Genomic DNA, 21,471 nt, shown 5'->3' with positions numbered 1-21,471 from the left:
CAGGAGGTCATTACTCATAGTACTTGGTGAATACCTTGCAACTTGACATTCGGTAGGCCATTACTCAAAGGGCACTTGGTGAATGTCACGTGACTTTACATTTAGGAGGCCATTACTCTAGATATCATAAATGATATTAAAATGTTCATTAACTTATGATCAAAGATATTCTTATACTACATTGAAGTGATATTTATTCACGTATTTATCCTCCCTAGCTAAGAGGGAGCGTTCATGTTAGGTAGCTTCAGTCGGATAAACCTATGACACTAAACTATTGAAGTGTGTGTGTGTGTGTGTGTGTGTGTGTGTATTCATATAAATTGAATTGAAATTGTTATTATATTAAAGAATAGGCATGTCCCATGGGAATGTCTCTTCTAGGTTTATTATTAATATAAATACAAGAGATTGCTGCCTTTGAAAAACTCATACCAAACAGGCAGTGCCATTAAATTTGTAGCAATCCTCATAAATCAAAATTAAATCAATTTTACAAATATATCTTTTAGTTGTTTTATTTTATCAACCAATACAGCATTTACAAAGGGTATCACAGTTTTTAAATCCCACTGTCATCTCACAAAGGTCGCGATGGTGAACTAACCAAGACAACTACACGAACCTGCTAAAAATGGGGACATTACAATCCTCCCTCCCTAAGATTGCTTGTCCTCAAGCAATCCCGAAGCAAAATGAGCATCACAGTCCACCTGGATCCCAAAAGTAGAATTGCGTACTATCCCTACTATGTACAAGCAACTCCTATAGTTGTACCCAAATAATAGACATCAACATCAGAATCATCTAAAAGACTTACTCCAGGCAAGGATGAAGGTAGAAACTCATCGGAACTCACCCAAATGAAATACCAACTCTGTCCACACCTAAGTCCCCATCAAATTGACACTCGCACCCAACTGCACTATGGAGATGGTAACAACCATAGATACCTGAAACACTACCATCAACTCCAAACTCTGCCAAACTGTCCTGGGTGTGTAGATACTGCAAGTGATCTAACTTGCAACTATCGATCCCGTCTACAAAAGATGGTGCTAACCCATCCCATAATGGATGGTATGAAACTAGAGCCAGCCAACACCAACATGAAACCAAATCCTCTACATGTGGGTCAAAAGAGAAGTGATGAGCACTCCTCATAATGTCATGCCAATAAAAACCCCCAATCTCTATCAACGACTCATCAATATCAAATTGGGAATCAGGAGACGACTACAATCTCTAACTCGAAACTACTGGTCAGGCAAGATCCTTGTCAATCCTCTCAACAAACCCAACTACAAAATCCCTGTGGAGAAGCATGGTAGATAGAGTATCTACAATATTTCCCACCAACCTTTGAATAACACGAAAACCTTAGATAAGAGTACTCTTAGACACTTTGTATGAGTCCTCCCGCACATCCAAACTGTCCAAAAGATACTTCATGAAAGACTCTGTGCAATAGAAATTAGGTGGAAGAATCAACCTCCTCCCCTACTATCCATAGTTGATCCCTTTGAAAACGTGGCACAACAAGAATCACACTACAATCCTGAATTGTTTCTCTCACCTCTTTCGTACCTACTATACCATATCCTCAGCAGACGTGACTGCCACATCATCACGCCCCCCATCCCCAACCGTGGAAGCAAACTCACCAGCAACCACAATATGCAACTAAACAGGGTTTGGGGCTGATGTCAACTGTACCTACTCTAACTCCACAGTAACCTCATCCAACTATGATCGACTCCTGAAGAGCTAATTGGGTACACTAAAGAGAGTCCACAACACCCCAAGCTCCTAGGTGAACTCAATCACTTCCTTCTCTTTCCCTAATAACATCTCATAATAGGAGCTACCCCACTCCAGAAGGAAATCCCCGTCAACAACTAACTGAAAGTAACTATGCTTCAAGATCCTGACAACCTCTTAAATCGCACAAACCTCTGCTAGGGAAAGACTACTATTATTGCGCTCATCTGACGTAGGAGTACCCCAACCAGATGTAGCTAGCATCTGATGGATAGCATCATAATGCTCAAGAGATGAAGAAATGCCAATTTCACTCATCTTCAGTTGACTGGTCACATGATGCCTCTGTAACCCTGCCTCCTGTGCAAGCTCTCTCTCACTAACTCCACTATGATAGAAACCGAATCAGCATTGCATGTGTGTACCGACCTCACACACAGTTGCAATCGAGGTACTACTTGGTACTACTTGGTACCTCAACCAACAACTCCTCTGAAGAAGCAAAAGCCCTCGCTACATCACACTCTATGCTTAACTCTACTTCCTCCTCAACAGAAAGTCCCCATAAATCTTGATCCTGGGACCCATCCAAAACCTCCTCGGAGTCATCACCCAATAACTGAAAAGGGGTATCATACCTAGTACAGCTCATAGCATCATCAAATGGATCATCAGATGTGTCCATACTATCTGCATCCACATCTCCTAACAAAGCCTCAACTGCTAACACCTGACTTTGCACACATGACTTGACGTTAGGCTGTGAATCAATAATGCTAGAGCATGAACACCCACTAACTCCACTATAACACCCAAATCACCAACATCACAACTTGGTGACTCCATACATGCATTGGTCCCACTTGAGGAAGCAGTTGCTTTCTGTACTGGAGCAACACTACAACAACTCACATACAAATCTCCAATAACAATCCTCTCCTCGAGAGATCCTGAAGTATCAATGGTAACAACTGCATCAACTGTCTCTGCACTAACTACAACTACTCTGGGAGCCTCAACCTGCTAAAGCTCAATGTCACTATCCTCCGCTGCCACTGACAAAACCACATGTCCTTGTGAAAAAAATCCATAATCAACATTGTGGACAGAACTAGCAGGTGTCATGCTAAATATAGGTACATTTGCATCATGGACACCTGTTGGAGAAAACTCAAGCTTCCTTCCCACCGACCTTCTAAAGGCCATCTCTCGTTGCCCTATCAACCATCTCTAAATTTGACAGTCTATCAGCCAATCTCTACTAATCAAGCTTAAGTTTCTCTACATTCTCTCTCAAGGCATTTATGTTCCTGCTATCTTCCTCACTACTCCGCCAGCTCCAGAAACTACTAGGCCTCATGTGTTTGTCCATAACTAGAAACAACAAAATTGTTGATCACTCCAATCACTACTGCAGATCTGAAATAAGAAAGATTTTCCTACCCCACAAGATGGCAAGAAACTACTCTAATACCACTGTAATGAGCCCTACTAGTTCTCAAATAATTTGTGCTAAAGAATTGATTTCTTTTTTTGTTTTTGAGGTTATGCAAATTTTGATCCAACAATATAGCAACAAAATAAAAGATATTGCAATAATAATCTCAACTCATGTATTTAGATTTATATATGGAATATGCAGCAGAAAATTCCAGATTTCAATATCAACTTAGATATGAAGTATTTTCACAAAATACCAACAACCCAATTGATAAAATATCCCCTATTATCAAAATCAACAATATCCAAAAAAACTTGGAAATTACAATCCATGAACTTACAAGTAAAACATGCCTTGAAACCCACTAAAATAAGGACTAGCAGCAGCAAATTAATTCTTCAACAAGAAAATGCAACTACGGATATGGAAAGCGTTGCTCCCAAAGTGCAAGCAAAAAATAACAACCTCTAGCAGGAAGAAAAACTAAACTTCTCCTTAGCAACAATTAATACAGTAGGAGAAATGACAAATTGTAGACCTCGGCACAATTTGCCAAGCAATCTCGGAATAATACTTCCACTACAGATCCCGAACCCTTATACTTCAGCAAAGGCACAAAATCAAAGCCTTAGAAATGTCACCAAGACAACAGAAGAAAATAAGATAATCAAATAATTGTAAGCCATTCCCATCAAATGGCCTCATATTTCCCAATGGCACACATTTCCCAAATGAACTTCACTTAAGAAGCTTCCTCCACACAACATTAAAAGATAATAAAGTGTCATTATAATATAATTTATTAATTGCTTTTGGCTCCAAAAATGACCCTTTCCACCATAACATAATATCCTAAGACACAAGGCCACTATTTCTTATACCCACAATTTAAAACTATTCATCCTGGTTCCAACGAGCTATAATACTAAGGTGACCAACAAAAATAGCAACCTCAACATATGTAGATTATAATTATTATTATTATTCACCTGTCTTGCGAAAACAACAATAGAAGCATCAGAATAAATATTTGACAACCCCAGAGTGATCTTGAAGAAGGAAGACAATGAATGAGCCTGATAGGCCGATTTACTATAAATAGACACTCCCTCCAAAATTCTTGGAGCCCAAATCAAAAGCCCGAAATAAAAACTGAGCACATCACTCAACTTGTCTAACTCAACTGAGCTCATCAGAACCAACAATTTGACTTACTATAAATAGTAAGTCCCTCAAACAGAGCCAAAACACACTCTAGGCGGATGGAAAACCTATAAACCCACAACTAAGACCCTCAAATCCCACTGTCAGCTCACGAGGGTCTCGATGGAAAACTAACCAAGACAACTGCAGGAACCCACTAAAACTAGAGACATTACAATATTTGGGTGGAGACTTTCGAAACACAAATAATATTGCTGCATATTGCTTGTAATTATCAATGGGCTATATAAGAAGACTTTGATTATTTCTATTGTTGTCATTAATGTTTCTTTGATAGAGGGACTTTTTATATTGCCATGAAACGTTACTGAGGATTCATAGCATTGGTTTTGACTTAAATAGCCAAGAAGAAGGATTTACTTCGCAGATCGCAGACTCAAGAGAAGGTTAAAGGAAACATTGAGTATCTACTCGCTGCTAGGCATTGAAGAGGATAAAAATAGAATGGGTTTATTTCTGCTGTTACTGCTGTAATTGTTGATTCCATACATAAAATGGAGGCCTGATCCTTCATATGGTTTAATACTCAGCACAAGCTCTTCTAGTTGTGCCATAGCTAAAACCTTTGCTCTTGGGATTATCCCGATTAGAGTGACTTCTGTTAAGCATAAGGTTTCAGACTGAGACGAGAATATTCAGGACTTTAGAAAGGACTGTGACTCTAATAACTGAAGGCAGACCTGTACCTGATATGGTAACCTGAGAAATCAGATGTATTGCCTTTGAAGGACTTAAAGAAAAACTAATTCGAAGAAAGAAGACAAAGATTTCAATGCTTCTGTCTCTATTCCCAATTAAAATGTGCCATATGAGCATTGCTCCAATTAGCTAATGCTCTCTGTCACCTCTTTTCAGCTAATGCTTAAAAGGCGAAACATTATCTATTACAGTTCCGTCCAAATGCTTATTTCTATTATTCAGCCAATCTAAGTTGATCTTCATTTATGAGACAAAAAACTATGTGAACACACGTTTCTTTCAATCTGAAACAATACAAGCCAACTGTTTGAACAAGTTACAAGAGTGTAAACTTGAGCAAGATTCCTTTACATAAACTTACATAGGTCTTGCTGATGTATATCATTCAAATATATAATAAGCATCGTCTTTAACTTCAGTGTGCAGTACATATTGAATTCCTATCTTTGTAATGTAAATCAATTTTAATGTATGCTAGGACAAGATTGGTCTCTTAAACAAAAAAATACAAAACCACCCATGATGCAAATAAACATAAAGTTAATATGATTTTGTAGAACAAAATTCATTTTATGACATTGAAAAGAATTGTTTGGATCATTATCTGAAACTTTGGACTTGGCAGACTCAAAGTTTAAAAAACGCAGACTTCGCAAATTTTCTGAATATTAAGAAACAAGTTAAAAAAGAATACATAAAACTAAAAAAATGCCAACCAATTTTCCATCTTATATCCAAGTTTTTTTTCGGCGGGGGGGGGGGATGTTTATTATACATATATGTGTGTGCGCGCGCGCGTGTGCGTGTAGGTGTGTGTGGGTGTGTATGTGTGCACACACGTGCATGCCTGCATAAAAAATGCAAGAAATATACAAAATTAAATCATTTTATAGTATGATACTACACCACTGATCAAGATATCTGACGAATATTAAATAAGCTATATCATATGCATCCATGTTCATGATTCCAATGCAAATCAGAAAATCATTACAATTATAAAATCAGATTTTAGTTCATGATTCAATGTTCATCAATCAAGAAATGATGAAAAATGAGATAGTGCATGTTAGAAAGTGTTTTTAAGTTGTTTTCTTGAAAAAAGTCAAGATTGACGTTTGGGTGTGTGGATGCTCACAAAGACTTTCAGATGCGCTGTGGATGCTTACACGAAGCACATCCAGGGAACCTGCATGCTCTCTAGCATCTGGAAGCCCTCAATGCGCTTCCTGCGAGCATCCATCGGGCATCCGGACCTGAATCAGCTTCCGGACAAATCCACTTCCGCCTCCAGGCCTGGGAACTATGAATCAGTAACAGTCTTTTATAGACAAATGACAAGGTCGATTCAGATCACAAATTCATAGGATTGTAAATTATATATTCATGTTAATATCTAACAAAACGCATCCAGTGACAACATTGGTCCAAAAGAAATTTTATGTTTCTGCAATTCAAAATGGCACTCCATGCTCTCTAGCATCCAGAAGCCCTCAATGCACTTCCTACGAGCATCCATAGGGCATGCAGACCTGAATCAGCTTCCAGACGAATCCACTTCCGCCTTCAGGCCTGGGAACTATCAATAAGTAACATAGTCTTTTATAGACAAATGACAAGGTCGATTCAGATTGCAAAGTCATAGGATTATAAATTATATATACACATTAGCATTTAACAAAAAGCATCCAGTGACAACATTGATCCAAAAGAAATTTTATGTTTCTGCAATTCAAAATGTCACTCCCAACAGGGTCAAGTGGCAGCACCCCTTGGGGTTTGGGGACAGAATAATAATTAATGATTAAAAAAATGGCGGGATAGCATTATGAGTCACACCAAGTTTTTGCCTTGAATTTGTGAATCTTACTTATCAATAACTTGCCACCAAGTTATACTGCAGGTAACTTGTGAGCTATTTTGAGTCGGAAGTTCTATGAGTTTATGACAACTTTTTCATATTAGGATGCTTCACTGTCAATAGGCACAATCCATTCCTTTTCCAATTTCCTTCAAAAACTACATTACTGGATTTGCCCCTTCACACTGTACATTCAGATTTGGATGTGTGCAGGCACAAATGCAGAGGTGGGATGTGCTCGGATTCACACCCTGTGGATGTGCATCTGGGCACACCCAGATGCCACTGCCCAGAAACTATGAAAAAAGTGATTTTCGCTTAAAATATGTGCATTTCAAAGCATGTTTTTCTTAATTATTTTTTTGCCCAAAACCCTAAAACAAACCTTTACGAGACCATTCATTCTTAAAACATATCATCTTGTTTGCTGTTTTGCTCTCTTCTCACTTAGTCTCAGTTTTGGCAATTCGAAGGGCAGGCGATTATTTTCAAAGGGGATCATCCGTGTGGTGCCATATAGCTTCAATCAACGAGATCTAATACCTAAGATAAGCATTTGACCTATTCTTGCATCTTTTAATGAATTTTTTTTAGATTTTGATGAATTTTTTTAAGTTTGTGATGAAATTTTTCAAGATTGGGATGAAATTTTTTAAGTTTTTAAATTTTTTTCCAATTCTTTTAACAAAATTAAGAAACAAGTTTAGCTCTCTGTACGAATGTTTTTGTATCATTCTTTCGCACTTGTTTGCTTGTATTTCTTAGTTTTTTTCTAATTTAAACTTATTTAATATCTTATAATAGCAAGAAATCAGATTGCAAGAACGACCACTAGTGAAAGTTCTTATAATAACAAGAAATCAAATGCTTCTCACCACCATACGACAAATCCAAAGGATCCACTTTGTCCACTTTCTAAAACCAATAATTACCATATGATAGTAGGAAATGCTTCCCAAGTTTTTGTTATAGGATCAAATAGTAGAGTTGGCAAATGGGAGAACCAATGATGTTCTCTCATCTACACAGATTTATGCTAACCTTATTTACATCTATTAAATTTATCAATATGGTAAGAAATTTCATTTCACCACATGAAGTGGTCAGTTTAGAGCTACAAGAGCTTAAGATTGCAGTCTCTATAGAATGCCAGACTAGGATCCCTTTCTACAGGTTTGATGGTTTTGACTTTGTGAAAGTCATTTTTTGAGCAACCTTGCCACAAGAAGTTTGGTCCACCTAAATTACAACTATTTTCAACAATTGAAAAAGTGGGCTATGGTGATTATATTCCCAATGTTTATTGTACTTAAGAGGATTCATTAGATGTTGTACTTGGAAAATATCCAAGTTTAAGGCCTCTTGCCACAAGGAAGTTCTGGAGTTGGTTTATAGTGATCTTAAGTCAAATAGAACATATTTTCAAAAGCCAATTACATGCTGATATTTAATGATGACTTCTCACAATGCAAAAACAGAAGCAATGCTTTCAACACTTTCAATATTTCAAAGTATTTGTGGAGAAGCAATCTTGTGGATATGGACAAATAATGGAATGAGTGTGTGAACCAATCACTTCAAGACTTCTTTAGTAAGCAAGGTATTCAACACCATCACAGAATTCCTCGCATTTGTCACCAAAATACTGTGGTTGAGAGGAAGTACATGACTTCAAATGAGATAATTAATTACAAAGTAAAATCTAGGAACATGGTGTAAAGTTTCTTACTAGATTTCAAATATGAGGCTGACTAATGCACAACTTTTGATTGCAAGTATGAACACTGATGTCAAAGAATAGATTTGCTCCAGAATCTGTATATGTTAGTGAAGAAATAACAAAGAGAATAAAATGTTCTTGAACTTGAAATGTTAATTGATCTTTTGATGTGCTTGCATTAATTGATTTCGATGCCTTGTTATGTCAGCCAAATCGAATACACATATAACATGGAGAGGTTAAGGGTGAATGGGCATGTCTCTGAATCACCATTAAATTGATTCATTGTTTGTTTATCATATCCGATTTTAATTAGACTTAACACAAGTCTTAAACATGTATAACTGATCATAACTTGATTCATATGCAGCCTGATTTATAGATCGATAGTGATCTTGAATCAAAGGAATCATAATAAGTTTTGATCATGTCTGACATGTGATCTCAGATAATATATATACATTCATCAGTTTCAACTATATCGATCATATGCAAAATTACATATATTGCCATTACATATATATGTATATATATAACAATATGTACATCATACTGGTATACATATATACATATGTATATATAGATCCAGATCACAATTATTGTCAAACTGAAGCTACATGCTTTAACACTCCCTCTTAGCTAGGGAAGACAAAGTGCATATACATACATACATACACACATACATATATATATAAGTTCTCCTTATTTGAAAAGTGATATCATCTAGATAGTGATATACTTAAGAAAATCAAGTCTCACGATATTCTTTCTAGTTATGTGCATACAGAGATTTCAAGTCTTGTGATATCTACCATAAGAGATCATGGTATATCCATAGATATTACATCACATAATATCCACCATGATAAAATTGAACATACTAATCTTCTACAGATATCACGTCACATGATTTTCATCATGATAGTAATCTAATAATTATAAAGTCGTCACTTTATAATATTAGAGTCAACATTTCATTATAAAAGATTGTCACCTTTTGATAATGTACATAGGATAGGCCCATAAGTCATAGAGTCACACATATGACAAAAGAGTTTACACTTTAAACATCTTTATTAAACATAATACAAATTTACAAAGTTGAGACTCAATCTCATAAACTTACATTTCAACCATACCAAGTTTCTTTCTGAAATGAGCAACCTTCACTTTAGGAAGAGCCTTGGTGAGAATGTCTAAGTTTGATCACCTGTATTAATATATTCCAACTAAATAGCCCTTCTCTCCACCATGTCTCTTACGTAGTGGTAAGGAATTTCTATATGCTTGGATCTATCACGAAATACCTGATTCACGGATAACTTAATGCAACTTTGGTCATCACAGTGAATAGTGGTAAGTTTCATAAACTCACAGAATAAGCTAGAATGCAATTTTTGAAGCCACACTGCTTCTCTAGCTCCCATTGCTACTGCAATATACTCTGCCTTGGTAGAAATCTAAGCAACTAAAGCTTGCTTCCTACAAATCCATGAGATCATAGCTGATCCTAAGCTGAAACAACATCCTGATGTGCTCTTCCAATCTTTCACACTTTTGGCCCAATCAGAATAAGTATATCCATGTAACTCCAAGTTGGTATTCTCATATTTAAGTTCATATCCAATAGTGCCTTGGAGGTACCTTAATATATGCTTCAAGGCAACCAGATCTATTTGACGAGGTTCACACATGAACTGACTTAATGCATTCACAGCATAGCAAATATCAAGTCGAGTATTCACAAGATACATCAGAGACCCAATTATATGTCTATATAAAGTGGGATTAACTAGTCTGGATTTAGCACTTGCTTCCTTTCGCTTGTGTAAAATGGTTTCCATAAGCGTTGACATAGGTCGACAGTTCTACATTCCAAATCTTCTTAGAATATCGACAGTATACTTCTTTTGATGTAGGAAGATATTCCCAAACTTCTGATGAACTTCCAATCCAAGGAAGTAATGAAGAATCCCTAAGTCCTTCATGTCAAATTCAGAAGTCAAATCTTTCTTACATTGATTAATGAGATAGTCTTCTCTTGTAATCAGAAGGTCATCAACATAAAGAATTAGAATCAACATATCAACTTTAGTTACTTTAAAGTAAAGATTTGGATCAGCATCATTCTTGATGAATCCAAGACTTGGAAGATATTTATCAATCCTTTCATACCAGGCTTGGGGAACCTATTTGAGTTCATATAGAGCCCTTTTCAATTTACATACATAGGAGACAGCAGCATGAGTCACAAATCCTTCTGGTTGTTTCAAGTACACTTCTTCCTCAATTGTTCCATTTAGAAAAGCATTTTTTACATTCATTTGACGAATTTTCCAACCTTTAGCTACTGCAATGGCTATAACAATTCTAACTGAGGTATATCTGGCAACTAGTGCAAAAGTTTCTTCAAAGTCAATTCCTTCCTTTTGAGAGAATCCTCTAGCCACAAAACGAGCTTTATGTTTTTCAATGCTACCATCTGCAGCATAGTTAACTTTGAAGAACCATTTGGATAAAAAAACAGATTTTCCTTTAGGTCTAGGAACTATACCCCAAACATCATTTTTTAGCATAGATTGATACTCTTCCACCATTGTGTCTTTCCAAACTTGATGTTTAAGTGCTTCAGAAGCATTAGAAGGTTCAGAGTTTGGAATCTTACACATGAATGCATTGTATGTTAATTTTTGAGGTCTTTTGCTTTCTCTGGATGCCCCTGAAGGTGCTGCAAATTCATCTCCTTCTATAATTTTCCTTGCCCAAAGTGGCCTTTTAGAATTATTATCAAGACTCTCTTCTTCACTCTAGGGAAGGATCTCATTTTCATTTGAAGTCTCTTTAGGGTACTCCCTCTAAATCTCAGGGGTAGGAGTAGGAGCCTCTTCTAGAGAACAGGATAAGTCATATGTATCTAGTTCATCTGAGCTTTTGGCTCTTTTAAAAGCAATATCTTCTTCAAAGATGACATCTCTGCTAAGTTCTATTTGTTTCTATCCAAGTATCTAGATTTTGTACCCTTTTAGAGTTTCACAAAAACCAATAAGAATTATTTTTCTTCCAAAAGGTTCTAACTTAATCCTTTTCTCCTTAGGTACATGAATATACACAAGACATCCAAATATCCTTAAATGGCTAATGTCAGGTTTTATTCCTGAAAATGCTTCTTCAGGAGTTTTGTCATCCAAATGTGAGTGAGAACATCTATTTTGAATATAAACTATTGTATTAGATGCTTCAACCCAGAATGACATGCTCAAGTTTTGATCATATATCATAGCCCTAGCAGCTTCTACAATGGTTCTATTTTTCCTTTCAGCAACTCCATTTTGTTAAGGATTGTAGGAAACTATAAACTCCCTCTTAATCCCAACAAGTTTGCAGAATTCTTTAAATATTTTAGAAGTGTATTCTTTCCCATTATCTGTTCGAAGAATTTTAATTTTGTTTCTTGAGGAATTTTCAGTGATAGTTTTGAATTCTTTCAATTTAGAAAGAATCTCTTCAAACTCTTTGCACTTAAAGAAGTATATCCATGTCTTCCTTGAAAAATCATCAACAAATATCACATAGTACAAGAACCCTCCTATGGATGGTGTAGACATGGGTCCACATAGGTCAGAATGCACTAGTTCTAACACATCTTTAGTTTTGCTGAAACTATGAGGAAATGCCTTTTTAGTGTTCTTCCCCAAGGCACAACCTTTGCAGGATTCATTGTGAATATGACTTAATTTGGGCATTCCAGTTACCAACTTCTCCATAGATGTTAGAGCACAAAAGTTGATATGACCTAATCTTCTATGCCATATTTCATTTGAATCTGAAGTCTCATGAACAAGTGCCAGATTTGTCTTAGCACAAAGCTCATATAATAGTCTTTGTTGTACTCCCATTGTTAGAGCCTTCTTTATAGTTGAATTCTTAACCCATGCTAGTAATTTACCTTCCATAAATGTAATTCTATAACCATCATCTTCAAGTGCTGATATAGATATTAAATTCCTTTTAATGCCTGGTACATAAAGAACTCCAAAAAGCTGAATAGATTTTCCGGATTTCAATTTAATGGTGCAGGTCCCAATTCCTTTTACAGAATGTGCAGAATCATCCCCAATTGTAACTTCTTCATCTGATTCTATTTGCATGCTTTCTAGGTTATCTTGATATCCAATGATGTCTTTTGAAGATCCACTGTCACTTATCCCAATTGTTGGACTTGGTTGATATTTGACTAGACAATAGTAAGTAGAAGGCATATTTCTCATTTCTCAAAATCTTGACCTTCGATTCATTTATCAGTTTTGACAAATGATGCTTGAAGTTTTGATCGATCTGAAACATTGAATTTTGGACAAGTCTTTCTTCTATTTTGACTGTCCTTTTCCATAGAAGTTTCTTTTCCTTTTGGTGTTCTTCTTACCCTTCATATGAGATATGGTGTTAAGAACATGAATGTCTTCATCTAAGGTTTTATGTTTTCCTTTAATCACTAATCTTGATTCTTCTTGACGACAATCAGATCTCAATCGATCTAGTTTAGGGATTTTAGCTCTTGCACTTATACCTTGTACAAAGGACTCCCAAGAATTTGGTAGTCCTCCTAATGCTATTAGGGATAACTCTTGGTTGTCAATCTCCTAACTGGCAGAAGATTATTGATCCCTCAATTTTATGATTCTCATGAAAAATGCGGTTCATTGTTTCTCCTTTATTCATGCTGATATTATTCATTTGTCTTTTAAGAGCAAGTTTTCTACCAGTGTTATTTACTATGAATGCATTTTCATGAGCTTTAAACATGAGATATGTTGTTGCATGTTTTGCCACAATAGGCACTATGTGATCTCGAACAGCATCCACGATTATCTTCATGGCCTTCTCATTATTTTTGATCCATTGAGTTTTTGCTGGATCATCTTTAGGTTCTTCTTTTTCTTCTCTTACAAAAGATTCTAGTTTGTTTTCTTTTAACAGCATCATTATACAAAGTTTCCAAGATTCAAAGTTATCAGCACTTGTAAGGTGGTGTTTGAATCTTAACATGTTTGTCATCTTGATGAGTAATGAGAGACTGCAATTTAATGTGAAATCTGATCTCTTGAACTTAATGAGATCTCTCCTTAACAAGGTTTTGATACCATGTAAGGTTTCTTACCAGATTTCAAATATGAGGCTAACTAATGCACAACTTTTGACTGCAAGTATGAACATTGATGTCAAATAATAGATTTGCTTCAGAATCTGTATATGTTAGTACAGAAATAACAGAGATAATAAAATGTTCTTGAACTTGAAATGTTAATCAATCATTTGATGTGCTTGCATTAATTGATTTCGATGCCTTGTTATGTCAGCCAGATCGAATATACATATAACACAGAGACGTGTAAGGGTGAATGGGCATGTCTCCGAATGGATACATGACCATTCATCATTAAACCGATTCATTGTTTGTTTAGCATATTCGATTTTAATTAGACTTAACACAAGTCTTAAACATGTATAACTGATCATAATGAACTCGATTCATATGTAGCCCAATATATAGATCGATAATGATCTTGAATCAAAGGAATCATAATAAGTTTCGATCATGTCTGAGATGTGATCTCAAATAATATATATATGTTCATCGGTTTCAACTGTATCGATCATATGCAAAATTACATATACTGCCATTATATATAGATCCAGATCACAGTTATTGTCAGACCGAAGCTACATGCTTTAACACATGGCACCCAAATCTTAGCCTGAAGTAGTCAATTGTGCCAACTACATTCAAAACCATATTCCCCACAAGGCAACATGCAATATGACTTACAAGGATGGAGGCTTAGTTCCATGTTAGGCCTCATATGTCTTTTTTTCAAAGTATTTATTAGTCAGCTTTTGATAGTCATCATAAAGTTATGGAGAAGAAGAGTAAACCTATTTTGTTGGCTATTTTGCGGATGTAAAGGCTTACAAGTCGTTTTCTTCTATTACTCGAGGTTTTATTTTCATGAAATGTACAATTTGGTGAGTACTTTACACATACACCATAACCTACTTCTCCCTCACTGCTAACTCCATCTTCATCTATTGAGGACTCTGCCTCCTGAGGATGCTGATGATGATCCTAATTTACAACCTCAAGTGCATAGTCTTTAACCCACCAAATATGGAAAAAAATAAAAATAAAAATGTTTTTTTTTAGTTTTACTTTATTAGGGATCTAAATCACCTTTACAATATATCGTAACTCCCATGTGTTTCCCATTCCCAGACATGCTTTTCCCCAAGGAAACGTCTTATAGTGCAAGAGCATTGGAGGTCTCAAATAAATCTTGCACCCAAAAAAATCTTATAACATAATTTTTTTGTAGGTGTCCCACAGATTTTAAAGTGTGTTGTAGTGGAATAAGTCAAGTCTGCGGCACAACATTCATGTTTCAAGGCTTAGAACCTCATTATTATAAACTGCCAAGCATAGTTAGTAACTGTAGATGATTCTAATTGATTGGCATTGAGATCGTAGATTGTATTATATTTAGAACCTTCCACTTGATTCTTATGTGATATTTATCAACACATGTTAGTCACTCGATGAAGTAAGTTGAGACCTACACTGGGCATTTACTGTATAATAAAAATTAGCAATAATACACATTACAAATTAACCTACACTCCATGCTAGGGTGGTGCACCAATTTCGAACATACATCATAGGAAACACATTTAATTTGGGGGATCCTTGTTGCCTTACCCTACTATCATGGAGCATGGTATCAATCACCACACCATCTCCTCCTATAAGTAAAGTCCCATAAGATTTCAAGATGGAGGAAAACATACAATTGAAATATATCAAATGTAGAGGAAGAAGAAAAAAAGGCAACGATCAAAGAAGCAAGAAGTTAACTAAGAATCGATGAAGACAGAATTGCATAAAGATAATATGATATAGCAATTATTAAAATTCTTAGAATATTTAACTTTAAGTTCACACTTTGATCGATAAAGAAGACAATTGTTTTCCTCTAGCAATTTGGTATTCTGCTATAGCATTAAACAAGATCAAGATAAAGAACACCATGCTGCTTCCAAGGTAAAATAATCCTTAATTTTACCCTCCAACCTTGATCGCATTAGATCATATCATAAGAAGTTAGGTTTTGATAAGTTTTTGACCTAGAGCTAATTTCAAGGAGGCTGGTAAATCATGAGGTATTAACAGAAAACAATGCATCTTCAAATCTTCCACCAGGGGATTCTTATGTACAAGATTCTTGAGATTTGAATTGTGGTTGTATAGAAATTGGCAAAATTTGAGGCAATTCAAAATTGATTTTGTAGATGATAAATAGGTGAACAATTGTTGCAAAGCAAATAAAGGAAATGCTTATTATGGTGGGATAATACCCAAGCTTGGTTGGATATAGTAGAAAAAGACATCAAGACCGAATTACAAACCTTCGATTGGACAAAAATGATGATGACAAACAAGAAGAAAAGTATGTTGAGCGATTCCCACTTGATGAGGATAATGAAATCGAGGTGTTGAAAGCTCACTATATTCGATTAAAAAATGAAATGGATTTGAGTAGTTATTCTTGAAATTTAGATCTTAAAGAGTTGATTGATTGGGTCGATGGCTTAGAAGAATATTTCGAAAGATAAAATTATTGAATCTAACAAAGGAAACTTTGCCAAGATAAAGTTGAAAGCTCACACTGAAATATAATGAAAAGAAACTTGCATAGAGAGGAATAAAAAAGATGAATTTAAAAATTGAGAAATGGGATAATGTTTATCAATTTGAAAAAATGGGTAAATTGGAATACCTTTATTACTGCAAATTACCATTGAAACCTATTAAAGAAGCTAAAAAATCTGAGCAACAAAACAAGTGTGAAAGAATATGTTTACTAAGTAGCATTATCAGTTGTCTACTAGTGCAAGTCATCATGATGATAATTAGATAATGTAAACAAAGCAGCTAGGTATATTAGTGGTTCGAGAAAATAATTCCAGAAAGAAATGAATGTATGAACCATCTAGTCTGTTGACGAAGCATATCAATTTGCACTAAAAGTTAAGAAAAGTTGTACCAAAAAATTCAGACTAGGCAGAATGAAAAAGGAAAAGGTGGTAAGTTTTCAAGTACGAATTATCTAAATGAAGAGGAACTTATCATGATGCTGATCACAAAGAAAACTCAGAAAGTAGTCACAATAACATACTGAATAATTGTCAAAAAGGTGTTGGTAAACATGGATAAGGTGGAACAGGATTAACATTATAAGATTTCCACAATCCACTTTTTATGCAATTTTTATTTCTGGATTCAATTGTGTGTGAGCTTTTGCCATCAAAGTTTCAGATCACACTGTGATAAATCAATATGTAGAGAAAGATAATGGATGAAATAGTGTGATCCGAAACGTTGATGACGAAAACTCACATAATCAAATCCAGAAATAAAAATTGCATCGAACAGGATTATCAAGAGAAATCATTTGTTTCAAATGTGGACGTGAAAGTCATAGGACATTTCAATATAATCAGTCAGAAGGATAGTATAACAAGAGACTAAAGTAATTGAAAGAGCAACAATTGCATGAGAAGTTTCTTCTCGTAATGAACACACATAATGCAGGAAAGTTTGTCATTGAAATTCATAACTCGAATAGGTCTAATCCCAAGACCACCCCACTTCTTAGGCTTATACACTTTCTCCCAAACCACTAAAGCCAGCCATTTTCTATCTTCCACCCCAGAATAGAGAAAGTGATTATGAACTCTATCTATAGCCTCAACAAACTTAGAAGGGATTTTGAGTAGACTTAAGGCATAGATTGGAAAGTTTCACAGTCCCCTTGAGGAGTTGTAATTTTCTATCCTAACTAAGCAGAGACCCCTTCTAGCCAGCCAGTTTCCTATTAAGTCTCTCATCCAGGGATGACCAAAAGGACTCATGATGTTTGAGACCAAGAGGAAGACTGGATAAGAAGCAGGGAGAGCACCTATAAAGACGCCTTAAATCCTTGAGATTCTTTTTGAATACTTCTAACAATTTAGGCGAACCTATAGAAAGGAAAGATTGTTTAAAATTGTACGTAAAGCTGGAGCTGAATGGTGATTAATTGCAAGTGAAATGGTGGAGAAATTGAGTATAAAAAGGTTGGAACATCCTAATACAAAGTGTTTCATGGCTGCAAAAGGATCATAAACATTTGGTTAGTGAACAACGTCTTGTAAAAAAATTAATTTTAATTTATAAAAATGATTTTTTATGCAATGTAATGCTTATGGATGGTTGTCACATTTTGTTGGCTAGACCATAGTCACAGATTAACCAAGGATGGAATAAAAAATATATTCCATCCAGCTTGCACTAATGATGTTGTTCTAGGAGTTGATAATCTGAAATACAAATAAAGGTCTTACTAGATATGCCTGAGATATTTTCTATCAGGATAACTCCAGTTGAATTGAATTCTTTACACACATTTAAAAAAATAAATCTACAAAAGGTAGTGACTTATTACATGAAACTTGAAAGCTTCAATAGTAGAATGATGAGCATGAGATAACAATATGATTGTTCCAAGCAGGAACAGGGACATAGTTGGCAAGAGCAAAACACCATTAAAGAATGAAGGTCAACCCCTAAAAAAGTTCAGGAACTATTCTCGACAGAATGTTAACATAAAGCTGACAAATCATCAACCAAAAATATGAGTGCTCGCAGAGTCTAATTTACACCTTGATTACATCAATCATGGAGCAGAATGCAGGTAAATCATAATAAAGTAAAAAATATTAGCTTGAAACCCATTTTTGATAATTCAAAGCTCAATTATTGATTTGTTTTATTGAAAGAACGTACCTTTTGAACCTTCTTTTCAAAAATATCGAATTTGTTTAAGAAAAGCAAGAAAGAAGTTTTCTGCGCACAAACAGCCAGTGGGGATCATCAAAAATCTGTTAAAAAACTTTCTTTTGTTGTTAATCATATTTTACACCATGCAACTTACAACAAGTAGATATAAATAGAGAATATGGTATTGTCAAAAGTAGGTGTCCACTTCCTAAAACAACTTGGTGAGTTACCAATGTTACAGGCAGCATCAATCAATTAAAATTTATAGCAGCTGTGTATTTAAACTGTACGTGACATAGTTATTTACAGATAAATATTTACCTCGAACCACGGCTGTTTCAAAACCCAATCAAATAGCTCCTTTGTTTCTATCATACGGTTCTTCGTTTCATCTTCAAACAGTATCTGATCATATCTGAAAGCAATGTTTTGCATAAACAAGTTTTCATTTATACATAAAACTTGACACCATACCAAAAAAAACTACTTGCATGAAATCACGAAAATAAATGGGAGCACAAGACAAAATGCTTGGGTTATTCTATGAAATTGGCAGACATTTCAATTAACTTTCATAAACAATAGCTATCATTAAAAAAGGGTACCATTATACATGCCTGTTTAATATTAACATCTGAAAAGCTTGAATTCATCAAGGAAATTAGTGTTTCTTCACTGTGAGTAACGTATCCAATTATATGAAATCCTCTGTGTGCCTTGAAGTCAGCTCATATGCCTCTTCCACAGAAAATATGCAATTGGTCTTCTAATATTCATTAATGCAAAATCTATAAAGCATAGACAGATAGTACTTCTAGTTTTGTTTTCTAGTCAATTGTCCTAGAGATTTTATTTTTTGAAAAATAAGGTATGATTATCACTAGTAACTCTCCACCAAGGGGTCTTCAAATTTCACCTTTCATAACTTGAAATTCTGGCCATTAGATCTTTCAATCTCAAATCTCAACGTTGATTGGGAATTTGTTCCCAATACAACCAATAGTCAACTATGTGATGAAGTTGACATTTATGATTAACAAAAACTATGAAAGAAGATGAAATTATACAATGTCCACAAACACACAAGACACAGAAAGATTTATGCAGGAAACCCATAGTTCCGAGAATTACCCGAAAATCGTTGGTTTGGCGATTCGATTCAGGCATGCCGATTTTTTTGAAGCCGATGAATCGAATAGCCGATTTTTTCCATAAATCGCTAATTCATGCGATTCATGCAAAAAATCGCATGAATCAGCCGCACGGCAAGGCAATAAGTAGACTCGTTTTTTCATTAAAACTCAATTTTTTAAAATTTGTTTTGGCCTCTACTCTACAATCATTCAAGTATATGCAAAGTTTATATGCAATCATTGATTCGTCCTTAGCACAATGAGGGTCTACACATGAGGAGAGGAGTTAGCTTGTCCAGGCATCACGAGGTTTGCCTCGAATTTCATCACACTGTAGTCCTTGTTGATATCAAAGAACGATTTGGGGAGCATGTTTGTTGGGCGGGAGTGGATTACATCTTCCTATGCTACGACCACTGCAAGGGTAGATGTGGTGAATTGCATCTTTGATGATGATGCTTTTTGGAAACCTACTAAAGAAATCCTTAAGGTTATTGCAATTTAACATTTAGTATTTTAATATCTAGTATTTAATATTTATTATCTAATTGTTTAATGATTTAGTTTTACTTTTAGTTATATTATTTTATATTTAAGTTTTGACTCAAATGTTTTTTTTACATTATATGCAGGTCACTAAGCCCCTTGTATCTCTCCTACGAATTGTTGATGGGGAGAAGCCCTCTATGGGCTACATATATGAGGGCATGGATAGGGCCAAGGAGACCATTAGAGCCCAGTATGCAGGAGTGCAGGAGAAGTATGCCCCTATTCGGCAAATCATTGATAAGAGATAGCAAAATCGGCTCCACCGACCCATCCATGCAACAGCTTACTATTTGAATCCGATATTTCGTCTTCGTCCTGACTTCAAGGCGGATGAGAAGGTTCTCACCGGCTTATATACAGTGATCCAGAGGTTGAGTAGTGATGAGGATAGAATAGCTGCAACCATAGTTGGCATAATCGCCGAATAATCGGCGAGTTTCTACTAATCGCCGAGTTTTTGGGACTGGCGAGTTTTTCCCAAATTTAATCACAAGAAAAAATTGCCGAGTTTTTGCGAAAAATCGTCGACTAATCGCCGAGTTTTTCAAAAAAAACTCTTTTTTAAATTTTTTTTTTTTTTTTTTTTTAAAATTTAAAAAAAATATATTTTTTTTTGTTAAAAAAAAAAGGCAAAAAGCCTATATATATTATGTAAGATAGAGAGTTACAATATGCTAGTAGAGCTAGGAAGAGGAAAATGTGATTGTAATGATGTTTTTACTTCTAGTTTGACACAAATTATTTACTATTATGCTTCCCGCCATCAGCATTCAACATGAGAATGTGATTTTGTACCCACTATGCATTTATATATATCTAAACTCCTGCTTCTTTCTTTTGTGTTCTCTATAATGAACTCATTAGATGCATCTTCTCATTGAAATTTGCAAAAAAATGTATTTTGAATTAAATTTTAGCGGTTTTTTTAGGTTCCCGAGTTTTCCTGAGTTTTTTTTTTAAATGGCCGAGTTTTTCCCGATTAAACTTTTGGGGGGCTCGGCGAGTTTTTGGATTTGGCGAGTTTTCCAACTATGGCTGGAACCATTGAGCTAGACAAGTTCAATAATAAAGAAGGACCACTTTTCTCTGGCAGGATGGCCATAGATGCTTGGACAACAATACAGCCAAGTAAAAATAATATATTCATGAATCTTAAGTTTATGACTTATAAGTTGTGCATTTTAATTGTTGATTATGTAATTTTAAAGTTGT

General features: G+C 35.2%; 1 protein-coding gene across 1 annotated transcript in view; it reads right to left on the bottom strand.

Annotated features, from left to right (window-relative positions):
• Positions 1-21,471, bottom strand: part of LOC149575429 (guanine nucleotide-binding protein alpha-2 subunit-like) — a 152,462-nt gene that overhangs the window by 10,552 nt on the left and 120,439 nt on the right. The window contains exons 11-12 of the mRNA XM_089815171.1: positions 18,899-18,992; positions 18,584-18,643 (exon numbers count right to left, since the gene is read on the bottom strand). Coding sequence (XP_089671297.1) covers positions 18,584-18,643; positions 18,899-18,992 — 154 coding nt within the window. The remainder of the gene's footprint in view (positions 1-18,583; positions 18,644-18,898; positions 18,993-21,471) is intronic.

The sequence above is a fragment of the Cupressus sempervirens genome, chromosome 2, assembly GCF_028749045.1.
Source record: "Cupressus sempervirens isolate cs-2001-9-10 chromosome 2, ASM2874904v1, whole genome shotgun sequence".
Lineage (NCBI taxonomy): Eukaryota > Viridiplantae > Streptophyta > Pinopsida > Cupressales > Cupressaceae > Cupressus > Cupressus sempervirens.
This window is presented reverse-complemented; position numbering and strand designations above follow the sequence as displayed.